The sequence below is a fragment of the Arachis hypogaea genome, chromosome 3, assembly GCF_003086295.3.
Source record: "Arachis hypogaea cultivar Tifrunner chromosome 3, arahy.Tifrunner.gnm2.J5K5, whole genome shotgun sequence".
Taxonomy (NCBI): Eukaryota; Viridiplantae; Streptophyta; class Magnoliopsida; order Fabales; family Fabaceae; genus Arachis; species Arachis hypogaea.
Window position 1 is genome coordinate 134,895,488 of NC_092038.1, and position 15,167 is coordinate 134,910,654.

Consider the following 15,167-nt stretch of genomic DNA (forward strand, 5'->3'; position numbering starts at 1 on the left):
GCAATATTTACACAATAAGGATCTCTAATCCCCAAACCTCCATATTTTTTTGGAGTAACCAGTACCTTCCAACTAACAAGATTCAATCCTCTTCCATCAACTTGTCCTTTCCAAAGAAAATTCCTCATCATAGACTCCAATTTACTAATGATTCCTTTGGGAAAAATAGAGACCTGCATCTGGTACGTGGGAATAGCAGTGGCAACAGAATTAACCAAGCAGAGTCTACCAGCCCGATTGAGTAAACTCCCTTTCCAGCTTGCTAGCCTACTCCGAATCTTATCCAGGACACCATTGAAAGCTGAACGAGTCACCCTAGAATGGCTAAGGGTAACTCCAAGATACTTGCCCAAATCCTGGACAAATCTGATAGAGGATACCCCAGTGAAAACCTCTTTCCTTGTTGCAGAGACATTCTTGGAGCAAAGCGCTTTAGACTTCTCCACATTAATCTTCATCCCAGATGCTTTGCAAAAACTCTCTAAAACCAACATCACATTAATGTGTTATTGTGATTCCGTGGATGGATTATAAATATATATATTCTATAATAAGTTACGAGTGATATAACTTTTTACACGTTTTATTTTATCACAATTCAATATATATATAAATGACCGTTAAAAAATCCTATTGTATTATATACCCGTCATGCATAATTATATCAAAGTTAATTTCATAAAAAAATAAATTGGTTGGTATTTTGCCACATTACTGCTGTGTTTGAGTTTTGATTTTCAGTGAGTGGTTTTTTTCTTGAGACACGTCAGTGGTTAGTGGTTACTAACGTTTTATTTCCACGATGATTGGGCTACAACCATTTTTCTTTTGGGTAAGATGCGTCATGCATGATGTATGGACTATGATTCGCTTCGCGTACTTATATCAGGTTTGTTTTTCTTTGGGCTAGGCCCTCTTTTAATTTTAAAAAATATTTAAAAAAAACTATTTTTTAATTAGTCAAATTTAAATTTATAATTTAGATTTAAATATTTATAATTTGAATTTTAGAATTTAAGATAAACAAATTAATTTTAAAAGAATTGACTAACAAACAACAAGAAAGCATTGTCTCACTGAAAAAAGAGTCGACTAATATTAGCTAAAAAAATTTAATTACTTAGCATTACCTGAAAAAAAAAATATGCATCTTGGGGTCCTTAATAGAATTTTGCGTTTCTTTTTTTGTCACGGCTTTTATGCGTTTAGGGTTTATAGGATTGAGTGGACTGCCATGGCTTCAGCAATGCTAGGAATGGAATGAACACACACACATTGACCAAATGACCAGTGAGAAGTTACTAGTTTCCTAAGAGAAATAGCTATACAATAGGTGAAAAAAGAACAGAACAAAGCTGCAAGTACACTTTTCATTGTTGACAACCCCCCAAAAAAGACAGAAAAACAATGGGAAAAGAAGAAATGCACCACTGATCAATATGTAGAGAGAGAGAGAGACTTTCCCCTCTTATCTTTTTCTTCTCAGGTTTCTCAGTTGGGCACAGTTAATGTTCTTCCTTTGTGATTTATCTTCCCCTAATTTCATAGACTAGCCGTCAATTTTGGACAAAAGATCGTTGTTAATTTTGGAGGAGGGAGAAAGGAAAAGAATGTACTATTTCCAGGAGGTCACAGTACTTCAAGGGAACAGTTTCTCTTGCATTCTATGAAGAAACTATGTTATGCCGCTCCAGTATTTTGACTCCATTTTCAGCCCACCACTTCTCAGCTTCTTCTTCTGTGAAATGCCTCCGACTGTGAAACAAATTTTGAGTTTAGTATACTGGAAATTGATTACCACCAAAGATGGATAAAATGGAAATATTCTTCAGCATTTAACATATATTCTAACATGACGCTCAATACTTATCAGAAACTACCTCCTTAATTTAAGTTCATCTAGAATATAAGACCCCGTGAAAGGAAACATAAGATTTATCTTGGAACATTTTACAAAGCAGCATACTCTGTATCCAAATACATTGACTGAAGGATGTACCAGAAAACAGATGGTGATAGATAAAACGGAATGTTAGTATTGTCAAACAAAAAGCTCAGAAATGCATCAAAACGCTCAAGAGACTGAACTATATCATAGTAAAACACATGATTGTGGCTATATTGGGCATGTACAAGGATATAGACAGTGTAGACAACTTGATTGCCACATCTGAAAAATTGAACAGAACAATTTACTGATAGTTTTCTTCAACCTGCTTCAGCAGTATATCATGCTGTTCCCATTGAGTACAGTACAAGTTCTAGATGCAAATGGATTTATGATCACTATCAATCACAGAGCTTTTGAGTTGAAAGGTATGACAATAAAATTTAAAGTTCTAAAGAGGAAACTCTATAATAAGAGGGACGTGTAAACAAGCAGCAGCGATGGATAAACATGACATTCAACAGGAAATTTTGGACCCAAAGTTATTGCAATGAAAGCATATAATAAAGCTTCATACATTTAAGAGATTTGAGAATGGAAAAGATGAATACCTGAAGCGAACACGCTTTAGTTCATTACCTCCACCTGGCAGCGGAGACAAAGTTATGTACACACCTGGTTCATCCTGCACCACCCGCTCTGCCTTTCCACTTTGTGCTTTGGCACCATTAGATAATGTTCTATTTGCTGTATTGCTGTTGGATTCCTTTATAGTGTTTGTTGTATGGTTCTCAACCAAAGATAGATCTCGAATGTTATTAGTGGTTTCAGCATAGGAAGTTGCTATCGTGTCAGCATTTGCTTTATGTCCTTCTGGAGGTCCTTGCACCATTTCCTTCAACTGTAACACAATTTAACATCCACAGCTTCAGAAATAATTAACCAAGGACTAAAGCACAATACATTTTAAGCTTCATAGTGATCACCAAGTCCTGCTTCTGTTGATCATCACAAGTGAAAAGGAATATAACCATGCATTTAATAATTAAATTCTTATTAACTTGAAAGAGAGAAAAATTAGAAATTTTTGTTTTTGCTGTTTTATTGCTTCCCTAACCATTTTCGTTTTATCCAATCAAGAGAATAGTTAACATAAGGGGTGGTGCTGTGCATGAAAGTTTTTACACACTATAAAATTCAGTTATATAATCTCAGCCAGTTGTAAATGAATTTATCAAGAACCAAGACTTCACTCAAAATAAGATATGAATTGTGTAGATGGACCATGTTATATTCTGTTCCTCCCAAAGATTCATTATTAATCTTTCACTCCACGGCTTAAAGTATCATAGTTTACATAAGCAGATACCAGATACAACCAATCCCCAACCATTTTAAACAAAATTTAAAATTTGCTATGATAGCCTCCCCTAACGTTCCTTACTTCACCTTATCCCCAAAATATCTCTATTTATTCTCATCTTAAACATGGTGTCCCAAAGAAGTTTAGTTTTAGATCCTCACCAGCATGAACAAATCATAAGATATCAACCACCATGTTTGCTACAATAGAACATAAAAATTAGGGAAAAACTATTAACAGAAGACAACCTGAGCAGTCAATGATTTTATAACCTCTTTTGCAGATTTACACTTTTCAGCTTCATCTGCAGCTACTGCTGTCACTTCCTTCAATCGCTGTGATGTTCGCTCGAGTTCAGCCTCTAGACTTTTCGACTTAAGAGTAAGCTCTTCAACCTAGCCAGTATATTTGATTGGATCCAGATGAATATACTTAAATCATTTCAAACATTTAGATTTCGAAAAGCAAACATCAAAATCAAAATTCAAAGCTCAAAGCTACAATACTTTTTTTTATTCAATTATTAGATAAGTGAGGGTATATCTGTGTATAGGAGAAATTATAAGTGAAATTCAATTATTATATGAAAATCCAAACAACTTATCCAAATGCTACTACCTATGCAAAACTTATTACACAAGAAATTATGCCATACTATAATCATTCTTTGTTGACCTTGTGTTTCTTTCGATATTAAGGTGGGTCCCTTATTTGCAATGACCATTCCAAAACAGACCAATATTATTCATGTAAAGATACATATGGCACCGAGAGCCCCTCCAAATTGTTTCAGGTTGGGAATAGCATATTAGCATTAAAAGACAACATAGACCATGAAAATGGAACATATCTACAATCAAAACTTCATCAGGATTATGCAGAAAGTTTGATACAAGGATTAACATGAATTGGATACTTTTGATAAAGCTTACCTGTGCCCTTAAAGCAATGACTTCTTGAGTTAGAATGTCATTTTTGAGCTTTGGATCATCATGGTTATCTTCACAAGATTGTCGTGGGCTACACTTTGAAGAAGGTGGTGATGTTGATTGGCAAGAGATTCTTGCAGCAGGCTCAGAAACTGAAAGATGTTTCTTAGATACCAGAGAAGGAGTATTTGATGATTTTATAGGACCATAAATCCCCACATGCAATTTTCCATTCAAAGATGGAAAAACATGGGTATCATGTGATTCTGGAGGCTTTGATGGACTGCTTTCTGATTGAGTAAAAGAACCAAAGGATGAAAGCCTTAATAGCTTTTCCTGTAATTTAGTGACCTTACTGTTGTCATGCAAACTTACACTTCTCAAGCTAGGAGTTTGCACCAAGGAAACTGTTTCTGAAGCTTTCTTAAGTTTAGAGTAACAATCATCACAAACCCGATATGGCTTGTTGGAGTCTGGAGCAAGGGAAGCTTTTATAGATTTCTTGTTTGTGCATCCTTTGCAAAAAACAAGCCCACAGTTGTAACAATTATGACGTTTTCTTCTGAATCCAAATGGATTACGACAACCAGAACATAGAGAATGGTCAGTGCTTGATACCCATTTATGAATACACACAACAGCAGTGAAGTTTGAACCACAAACGACAGTTTTCACTTGCTTGTCTTTCAAAAACTGAACAAGAGTGGGTTTATTCCGGTGATCATTGTCTCCATGACCTAATTGCCCATTCAAACCTTTTCCCCAAGTATAAACCTCTGCTTTTGAAGTTAGGACTGCAACATGATAAGAACCACAGGCAATATCTTCCACAAAACAGTCAGCAAGTTGATCTTTAACACGTGTGGGGACTTTTCCATCAGCAGCAGGACAGCCAAGTTGTCCATAAGCTGTACTACCCATTGTATATACATGTCCTGAGGTTGTCAATGCAATTGTAAGACTGTGGCCACAAGCCACTCGACAAATGTTTTCATTATCCAATGCAATCACACGCTCAGGAACTAGTGTAGGTTCACTACCAACATGTCCAAGTTGCAATTTATCTCCATCACCCCAGGTGAAAAGTGTTCCAATAGTAGAGTGTGTAGGAGATTCCTTAGATTTGTGTGTCACCTCAACAATTGCAGCAGTGTGCCAAACACCACAGGAAACCCTGGTTGTTCTCAACCCCTTCAAAGCTTCCACTTCTCTAGGAATATTTGTGCTATTGAGATCTCCATGGCCTAAGGCACCAAAAGTTCCATCCCCAAATGTAAACAACTGTCCAGCTGATGTAACAATAGCTGTGTGCCATGGGCCACAGGACACATATGATACATGTAAACCCTCCAAGCTACCACCTACTTTCTTAGGAATCCAGTGACTGACATTGTTTTCATGCCCAAGCAAGCCAGAGTTGTGAGTACCATCGCCCCAAGTATAAAGATCCCCAGAATACGTAACAGCACAACTATGATATTCTCCACATGCTACTAATTCTATATTAATGCCGCTAAGAGTTTCAATGGGCTTAGGGTGAAGAACATCCACTTCTACACCATGTCCAAGTCTACCTCCTGATTCCTCTCCCCAACTAAATATTTCTCCTTGCTTGGTAACTAGAACAGCATGTTTGTGGCCACAACTGATACTATGAACATCTAGAACTACTTTTGATTCCAAAGCCTTAGGGAGGAATGCATCCATCTCAGAATTGGATATGGTTCCAACTCTACGCACACCACCACCAACAATTCCATCACCAATACCTTCTCCCCAAATAAAAACATCACCTAAGGCCTCAAAATCCTCATGACAAGAACCATGGCTAGATGAACTAACAACACTGGATAAACTAACTCGAACTGCCTCAGATGCAGAGTTTCGATTACTTGATTCATCCACAGACCCAGGAGATAAAGTGGAATTCGGAATCGACTCGACTTGAATTGAACTCTTGTTAGCTCCAGTATAAGAAATTATTTCCGAGAAAGCCTTTACCCATCTATTTTGATTAGAATTGTCTGAAGCAACTCCGTTGGTATATCTGGGGTCCTGTGTTTTAAAAATAGAAAAAGTGTAAATGTCTAATAGTTTATCTGAACTTATGAAACAACTGAAGATTGAAGCCACTGCCACTGACAAATGGTGAACTTGATGGAGCAGATTTGCGTGTGCCAGCACGGGGACTTCCAGGATATGGACTTTCACATGGTTCGAATTTCCACGTTTGACTGTTGGTATTACCTCGAGTAACTAATGCCTTAAGACCGACAAACCATATCTCAGCCTCCTCTTTGTCCTTACATATCTGCCCATAGATCAAAAGTGGATTCACATCATAAAATTTACAATGTACTTAATCCTTAGTTTAATCAACATACTACATAAACTATCAGACTAGCTTTTCACAACCACTTCAGTAAGAGAAGAGCAAGATAAAGAGAAAAGCTTATAGATAGAACTAGTAGCTCTGCTAGCATAAAAACTACACAAAAAAGAGCACGCACCAAATCCAAGGATCTATCATTGTATATAAGGGAAAATGACTGATATTCTTTTTCAGGCCGAGGATACCGCTGAAATGTAGCCTGTAGGTTTTACAAATCAAGGTTGTGAGTATTGAGTAATAAAACCATGAAAGAAATAACATAAGTCAGAGTATGAGTTATAAATATTTGTTTTTTCCAATTATGCGTACAAAGAAGGAATTGCAATTTCCCTGAGCAACAAAATGTTGGACTGAATCACAGGCATATCATGGCCATATTAAACTTGCAATGAAGGCATCAAGTAATAACTCAAGGAAATAGTTGCATCTTTTTATAAACTTACAGTTCGTTGTCCTGGAATGATCTTTGAAACAGTACTGAGTTTAAGTTGTTTCTCTTCCTTTCCAGAGTACCACAAGAGTAGAGACTCATCCTGAACCCAAAACCACAAGCATTGAAAAGAATAGAACAATTTGTACTGATTTTTCTTGTTCTTTATAATTCTATCTGAAAAACATCACGCTTCAGATATCTAGAATTGATATTTGAGTTTGACTAGCAAATGGATTGGACTCAACTTAGAAACAAGTGAGTAAACTCATCGTATGTAACCTTAGCAAAAATGTAGAAGTTTAAATTTAATATTCAAGAGTATAAAGCTTTATATCATAAATTGCAGACATAGTGAATCTAACAACAAAGCTTGAACTTTTTTTCCTTCCAAGCATTGTTTTAAACACACCTTATGTTAGATATTTAAAATACAAAAAAAGAAGAAGCATTGTTTTAAACACTATACATTGGCCGTTTGGCATCCTAGAACGTTTGTGCTAGTGGAGTTAAAAAATGAGCAATCTGCCTAAACTGTTATTTACAACAGGACTACACATTTTAAGTTTTGGTTAATTTTTACCTTTTTATCATGTCATTGTTGTCATCATACTATTATGGAGCCCTATACTCAACACATTTAGGAATTTGAGCCTGTCTCATATCAATCCCTATGGAAGAAACTTAGTCAACCCATAGCATACTTATTTTGGTTATCATAATTTGCTAAGAGTAGAGAAAACTTTTCCAAGGCAACCATTGGTCAATTATTCTCAGGTCTAACTGCACAGTTCTTCAAGAAGAGATTGAGAATCAGATCAAAGACTCACACCCTACTCGAACTGGGGACACAATAAGCGAACAGGCCAATGAAGAAACTAATTGTTGCTCTATTTACACTTCCCAATAAATGAATTCTAATAGAAAAAGGAAGTTGATTTCTTCACATAATTTTTACAGGGTATCAGTAAACTTTCAAGACAAGTGATAGCGGAGCAACTTACATTGGAAAGCCTAAATGGGCAGAACTTCGGCTTCCCTCTTCGCCCATACTTTAGCAGATATGATCCTTTTTTAAGCGATGTAAGTGCCTAAAAAAGGAACATAAAGAGTTAGCTGCCTGCATTAAAAATAAAAAGATGATTCTGCTACTGCAAAACCGTGAAGCATGAGGGAAGACCACAGCTTCAAGCTTCATTATCTCCTCAGTCAGCAAAGAAGATCAGTTACAAGTTATTTAAGCAACAAAATAACAATGGCACACTAATAAATCATGTATTTCAATAAAATGTGATACTAGAATCTAACGGCAACTACATTCATTATAGCTCCCGGAAAAACCGAAGCCCAAAATATGAAGAGCAAGTGATTCCAAACCTGCTCTATATCCCTCTCAACAGGACCAGCTTTCTGAGGATCAGCCATTCAAGTTGCAATAACATGTGCTTCCAAGGAATGAATCCAATACCCATTTGAACAACACCTCAAATCAAAACAAACAACACCGTAAACCAACCTCGAGCCTATCCCCATGAAAAACTCCAATTCAATTCAACTCAGCACTTCCAAACCCTCAAGCAAACAAAACAAAGAGCTGCATTTGCCTGCCCCATAGCTGAAAAATGAACCTGGCAGCTCAAAACCACCTCCGGAGTCGTGAAAAAAGAAAAAGAAGGACCAACAGAGATAAACGCCTCGGCAGAATCGCAGTCAGCTTCAGACCAGCTCAAAGAAACCCTAGAAACGCGTATTTTTCGAAAAACCTCGAATCCCAATGAAATCTTGGGAATTTCGCCCCTCAAATTTTCCTTTTCTTTCCCGTCTGGCGAAACGGGTGCAATGCCCGAAATGCAGAACAAAACGACGACGTAACGGGAATCAAAGCCAGCAGCATTGCAAGGAATCCCCGGGGTTCCTCGAAGACCGAGCCATTTCTCGAGGATTACGACGGGGGCGGAGAGAGAGCTCGCCGAACCTGAAGCTGCGATTCCGAAACGGCGTCGTTCGACGACAATGCAAGGTAGATATTTTTTAACTTCCCCCCTCTCTTTCCTTTGAATTTTTCGTTCCTGTCTGGAGTCAGAATTCGCAGAGCTGGGAAGATGGTAAGAACACGCGAGAATTTCTCTCTCTCTCTTTTTGTCTCTGTCTTTCTTTTTTTTGGGAGAGAGAAAGGAGAGAGAGAGGGGGAAGCTAACTGTATTTTGTGGAGGGGGTGCCACGTCAGCAACTGAAATCTGCGTGAAGGGAATAGGGGATCGGTGGGTTTGTCGTTTTGTTAGAAGTTAGAAGGTTTAGGCGACAAATGAGTCCAATTTCGGGATTTGAAACGACATGCCTCCTCGCTACTCCCTCTCCCAACGGACGGACCAAGGATTGGAATCCGCTGCTTCTCGGTACTACGCTGCTCCCTTCTTAGGGATATATCCGAATAAAAGGATTATGTTAGGTAGACAACAAAAAATTTAAACAATGTGAATAATAAATTAAAAATCTAGCTTAATAAAGTTTTTTAAAAAAATACTTTATTCAAATTACCTAATCAAAAAATTTCATTCAGTAATTAAAAAATTTTAATCATCTATTATATCTTAATTTATTAAAACAAGCTGCTCCCCCAAATACTCTACCGTCGTCGTCATCGCTTGGTTGCCAACCAACTCCATTATCGCCGCCGAAATTTTTCTGACCGTTACTGATTCGTCAACAAGGATCCTCATCGGCGTCGCTCTCCTCCAGATCGGCAACGAACGGCGCCATCGGACTCTTCCTCGCCATCACTGCTTAACTTGACACACACCATTACCGACGTCGCTTATCCCTAGTGAAAATAACCATCCACTTAAAGATAAACATAATCATCTGCATATTTAGTGAATTTGAATATCCAACATATTTTAATTATATATAACTAAACTCAATCCAATAAAATAACCATCCGCATACCTACTAAAATGACTATCCTAAATTGGCTATTGAAGTAGCTTCTGTGAAAGACCGTGGTAAAAACGACGCAACGACTAACACTCCTGCTGCTCTTTCAACGATTCGATAATTACCGGTGACGGCCACCGATGAGGATGATCCTAGGCAGTTCCCTTCCATGGTGGTGAAAGATCAGTGCATTCCGGCGGTCACGTGCCTCTTGAGCCGATGGAGGAGCGCTGACGAAAGGTGCATGTGGTTCGAGAAGATCGTCATTTTTGGGTGAGATGAGAGAAGACAGATCCAAGTGAGAGTGTGTGGATGCGAGTGCGTCAATGTTAAGCGGCAAAGTGAATAATGGGCGGGGTTTCTGTCTTCTTTGTTATTATATTTTTATTGACTATCGAATAATGAGCAATTGAACATTAACATAGGGACTGCGAGGGAAGTAAAGAAACGAGGAAGTGAGTACTGAGTAGGGGAGGCGCGTTGGGCTAAGCACAAGAGGGGGAGGCACATCTGACTGACCGACGGAGGTGGAGGAGTGTCGGGCTGAACTGCAGCGGGGAGGACCATGATGAACGATGGTGTGAATGTATTTTATTTGTTGAGTGAGTCAATGTTCTAAATATATAGTCCTCTAAAAATTTGTGTGCTACATATAAAAATTTATATGTTGTGCATATTTTTATTGGTTGTGTGTCAATATATTGAGCACGTGATCCTTCAAAAATTTTGTGTTGTATACTAAAATTGGTGTGTTACACATCAAAATTCCTATACTCTAGTTTTCTTAACGTTTATAACAAAAGAAGAAGATGAAGACGGCAAAGACAATGATAATGATAATAAAAAGGGATGAGAAGAAAAAATTCAACAACAACAACAAGATAGCGGTGGCGATGACAACGATAGTGGCGGCGACGGTGACAGTGACGACGACAACGATATTGAAAAAAGAAGTGCGCAAAAGAAGAAGAAGATGACAGTGAAGTGCCCGCATATATACAAAAGAGAAGAATCACAGAGACTTGGTTAAAACCTTGATTAAAAATGCTTGGACGTCTAATATTTTTTTTTTTTATTTTACCAATTTTTTCATTTTAGATACCACATTTAAGTAAAAGAATAAAAAGAACTTATTGATGTTTTTATGGTAATTTATACTAATAAATTGATTGGAGATCAATTTTACGCAGATGTCAAACTAATTAAATGTTTATCTTAAATATATCTATATAAATTGAATCAAACAAATTCAATTTAACATGCATCCAAATAAATCGAATTAGACCAATTTGATTTGCTTTACTAATGCACAAAAATATTGCATCATTTTTGAGATCTAGATTAAATCTCTTCGTAAATCTAATCAATCTAATTCTATTTAAGTGTATAAGATATACATAGCAAATTAAATTAGTCTAATTCGATTTATTATGTATCTAATTCTTGAGAATTTATTGGGCGAATATATTTTAGCACACTGTATATATTTGGAAATACTTATTTAAAAAAAAAAAGATAAATCTCATTAATTTTGTTCAAAATTATTATTTAGTCGTGTCAACTTTTATGTAATAGAAAACTTGAATTGATAAATAATTTTTCGTTACCTTTTCTCCATCCCTTTGCAATACTTTTTAGGCCAAGTAATTGCACGAAAAAACTTGAGACCCATGACAAGGGTTATTATATATAATCTAGTACAATAGTTGGTACGTAGAAATAATATTAACAATAGGAGAGTGAAACATTAACAGAGTTTAATCAATACATGTAGTCATCATCATAGATCACATGGTTTCGATTCCTCTTTGCTCTGGCTACTCTCTCATTCTGCATAACAAACAAGGCAAATAATGTTAATATATTTATGACTAAAATGTTGTTCCAAGGTTAAATTATATTTGGAAAACTCATGGATTCTCAGCTTTGTTTGGATAAACATAGCAGTGGCAAAAGTCATTGTAGAAAATGTGATGGTGATAATTTCACTTACAAGTATACAAGCATACAGGATGCATAAGAGTTACAATGGTTAAGATTTTGTTGTTTCTAATTCACAATATTCCTTTTGCCAACTGCTAGTTATAAGTTGTTAGACTTAGTTTCATTCTCTTACTTTCTAATTTCTATTACTCTCAAAATAATATGAAGGGTTATACTACGGTGTACACAGTATAAAATATATACTGGAATATAAATATTCGTTGAAAATAAATTAAACCACACATGTATTTATACACAAATACATTGGTGGCTAATTTTAATGGCTGATTTTGGTGTACAAATAACATTTTACCTTGGTTATAAGTCTTTCAAATGCTTCTGTACCATGCTGATTCATGTATCTCTCAGCAGCGGTTAGAACATCATCTGGTTGGTTGAATATGTTGTTCTTGCGCGGGAAACACCACATTTGAGAAGCTTGAGGGACTCGGATTTGCGGGTTCATGTAGAAGGGCCTTATGTAATTTCCATAAACAGTTGCTGCGCCGTTGAACTGAGGCAGAACCAGCCAGCAACTGAATATCAACTTGGCATACGGCCAAATGGGAAGCCTGACATTACCATATGGTTTTATAAATAAGAAATTCTAGATGACCAACAATTGACTAACACATCAAACTTTTAATATTCTATGTTTCTTACACGGTATGAGAAGATTATATGGCAAGAATGTGGCAATAATGAATTAGTTGATTAATTAATTAAGGAGGGAGCTTACACTTGAAGAACTTTGGCAAATGTGATCTCAAAGAGGGTCATCAAAGAGTAAAGAACCCAGTAGGTAAGCCATTGTTGATAATGAGTATGAGACCTTGTCTCTATGGCCCTAATGGAAGCATGTCTAAGGCAAAAACAGCAAAAATAAGATGATAAATAATAATATAGATTGGTGAAAGAAGAAAAGGAGAAAACTTACAAGGGGTAAACAAGGGTGACGAAGGGGCTGCACAAAAATGCCAAACATAATAATTAAAATAAAAATAAGAGTATTGGTTAAGAAATAATTAAGAGGAAGAGAAGCAGAGAGATACAGAGCAAGAACATCGAAGTTCCTGAAGAGAACTTGGAGAAGGTTGTTTCCAGAAGCACCCATGTGTGGAAGTGAGGAACAGAGAAGGGGAAAGAGTGATTTCTTGCGTGCTCTCGCGGAAAATAATCTCATTCTAAAGTGCGCCAAAGTTGCCATGCCCCTTACTTTTTGGACTTTGCCCTTCTGCACCACAATAGAGGATTATTATTATTATTATTATTATTATTATTATTATTATTATTATTATTATTTTAATAGCCAATATGCTATAATTTAAATGACATAATCTTCTTATACTCATCTGAAGATCATGAGTTCGACTCTCATTTCTAACTTTAATATATATATATATATATATATATATTCGAATTAAACTTTAAGATCTCTCTATAATTTTATTGATTTGATAACTGATTTTATTTAAAAATTTTACAATTAACAATTGAAAAAGTAACACGTGAATATATAATTTAAAAATAATATTTTTGTAATAAGTTTATTAATCAGTAGTATATTGATAATTTTTTCTCAAATGTACGTATTTAGGAGTATCTAATGTTAACATTCTTGAATTTTTCATCCACAATATTATTTAGGTTAAATCATTAAAAGAATTATATGAGAACGGAAATATAAAAGTTTTTTACCACGACGGAAAGAGTTTAATTCTTATAGTTCTTACTCTCGCTCAATTAAAATCTATTTAATATGTATTTTAGGCTGAATAGTAATTTTTTTAATAGGATAAGGTTGCAAAGTAATTTTAGTACACTAAAGATAAAAAATTTGAACCTCTATTTATACCTGGCTATTAGTTTTGATTAAATTCTGGAGACCCAAAGAAATAATATATTTTATTTTATTTAATGACTTATTTCATTTAGTATTTATAATAATAAATGAGATTATTTATATAAGTTATATAATATAAAATAACTAATGTGAATATTTGATTATAATTAATTATATATTTTTTATAAATAAATTAAAAAATTATTATTTTCTAACATCCGAAATTAAAAAATTTATCAAATATTTCTTTTAAAAAAGTTGCAACAAGAATTAAGGTGAACTCCATTTAAAGGTTTGTCACTTGTTTAAGCGAATGAGTGAACTGACTACTCAACCAACCCAAGTTGGTTTGATCAAGTTTTTGTCGGGTCTACAAACTTATGAGGTGTTTACTTAAGTGTAGAGGCCCATTGGGCTTTCGCATGGGTTATAGTTATACAGCATTGTTTAAGAAAGTGTTGGAAGTAATTCATATTCGCTGGCCCAAAAAAAAAAGAAGTAATTCATATTAATTTTATATCCACATAAATGGACCACCGACCCAGACCCAAAAAGAAAAAACCCACGGCAGTAACAAGCTGCTACAATTCCACAAACTTCGGTAGTTCGGTGCATGCACTGCTGTGACATTTATATATTGAACATTGAATCAGATGTATGCGAACTTCCCTAGCTCCAATTTAGCTAATATATGTCAAAGGCATATCTTAAACTTATTAATAATACATTTATACCAGGTTAGAAAGAATAAAAAAGTAATTGAAAAATGATTTATGTGATACAATATAAAAGTGTATTTATAAGTGCTAAAAAAATAAAATAATAAAAATATAATATCTTATAATAAATATTTAATAGATATATTAAATAATTATAATAAATACTAATTAATTCTAACATATTTTAATATGTTAGAAAAATAAGAAAAAATAGTAAAAAAATATTTGTGTGTATTTAAATTGTGTAGAATGATATAATATAGAAGAATATTTATAAGTACTAAGAGAATCGAAATAATAAATACATAATATCCTATAATAAATATTCAAATATGTTAAATAATTTTAAATAATTTTAATAAATACTAATTAATTTTAATATATTCTAACATATATTATATATAATAAAATATGAAAAAAATGGTATAAAAAATAATTTTGTATTATTTTCAAAATTTAAACTCAAAATCTTTTAATTTAGATATAAGTTTATTTTTCATTTTAACTAATTAATTTTATTTTTATAATTTTTACACATATTTAATAAATAAAAAATAAATCAATAAATACATTAACGCATAGTGTATTAATATATCATAAATGCATTACAATTTTAAACTTAACATATCTTAAGACCAACATATTAAACTATTCTTTCACCTTAGCACATGACAATAATAAAAAAG

At 34.7% G+C, this 15,167-nt stretch overlaps 2 protein-coding genes across 4 annotated transcripts; both read right to left on the reverse strand.

Moving 5' to 3' along the window:
- Positions 1-1,256: 1,256 nt before the first annotated feature.
- Positions 1,257-9,408, reverse strand: LOC112734069 (PH, RCC1 and FYVE domains-containing protein 1). Of its 3 annotated transcripts, none has more exons than XM_025783257.3 (9): positions 8,380-9,408; positions 8,007-8,093; positions 7,016-7,105; positions 6,691-6,771; positions 6,324-6,491; positions 4,184-6,235; positions 3,524-3,646; positions 2,500-2,789; positions 1,257-1,755 (listed from the first exon to the last, which is right to left on the reverse strand). In XM_025783257.3, exons 1-9 carry the CDS (start codon positions 8,425-8,427, stop codon positions 1,665-1,667), a joined length of 3,030 nt encoding a protein of 1,009 aa, XP_025639042.1. In that variant the 5' UTR covers positions 8,428-9,408; the 3' UTR covers positions 1,257-1,664. The 3 variants fall into 3 exon arrangements, with proteins under 3 accessions (XP_025639042.1, XP_025639041.1, XP_025639043.1); XM_025783256.3 differs by having other exon boundaries at positions 3,500-3,646; XM_025783258.3 differs by lacking the exon at positions 6,691-6,771 and having other exon boundaries at positions 3,500-3,646.
- A 2,050-nt stretch (positions 9,409-11,458) lies between these two features.
- Positions 11,459-13,102, reverse strand: LOC112736074 (HVA22-like protein c). Its single transcript, XM_025785428.3, has 5 exons — positions 12,972-13,102; positions 12,857-12,883; positions 12,659-12,781; positions 12,233-12,491; positions 11,459-11,766 (listed from the first exon to the last, which is right to left on the reverse strand). Exons 1-5 carry the CDS (start codon positions 13,100-13,102, stop codon positions 11,698-11,700), a joined length of 609 nt encoding a protein of 202 aa, XP_025641213.1. The 3' UTR covers positions 11,459-11,697.
- Positions 13,103-15,167: the final 2,065 nt, after the last annotated feature.

Coding starts and splice junctions, on each gene's coding strand:
- LOC112734069 (XM_025783256.3), bottom strand. CDS start 8,427: ATGGCTGATCCTCAGAAAGCTGGTCCTGTTGAGAGGGATATAGAGCAG. Junction 8,094..8,379: donor TTGAGAGGGATATAGAGCAG/GTTTGGAATCAC, acceptor TTCCTTTTTTAG/GCACTTACATCGCTTAAAAA. Junction 6,236..6,323: donor CTCCATCAAGTTCACCATTT/GTCAGTGGCAGT, acceptor TTTAAAACACAG/GACCCCAGATATACCAACGG.
- LOC112736074 (XM_025785428.3), bottom strand. CDS start 13,102: ATGAGATTATTTTCCGCGAGAGCACGCAAGAAATCACTCTTTCCCCTT. Junction 12,884..12,971: donor AACTTCGATGTTCTTGCTCT/GTATCTCTCTGC, acceptor ATTTTTGTGCAG/CCCCTTCGTCACCCTTGTTT. Junction 11,767..12,232: donor TTGAAAGACTTATAACCAAG/GTAAAATGTTAT, acceptor TTTGTTATGCAG/AATGAGAGAGTAGCCAGAGC.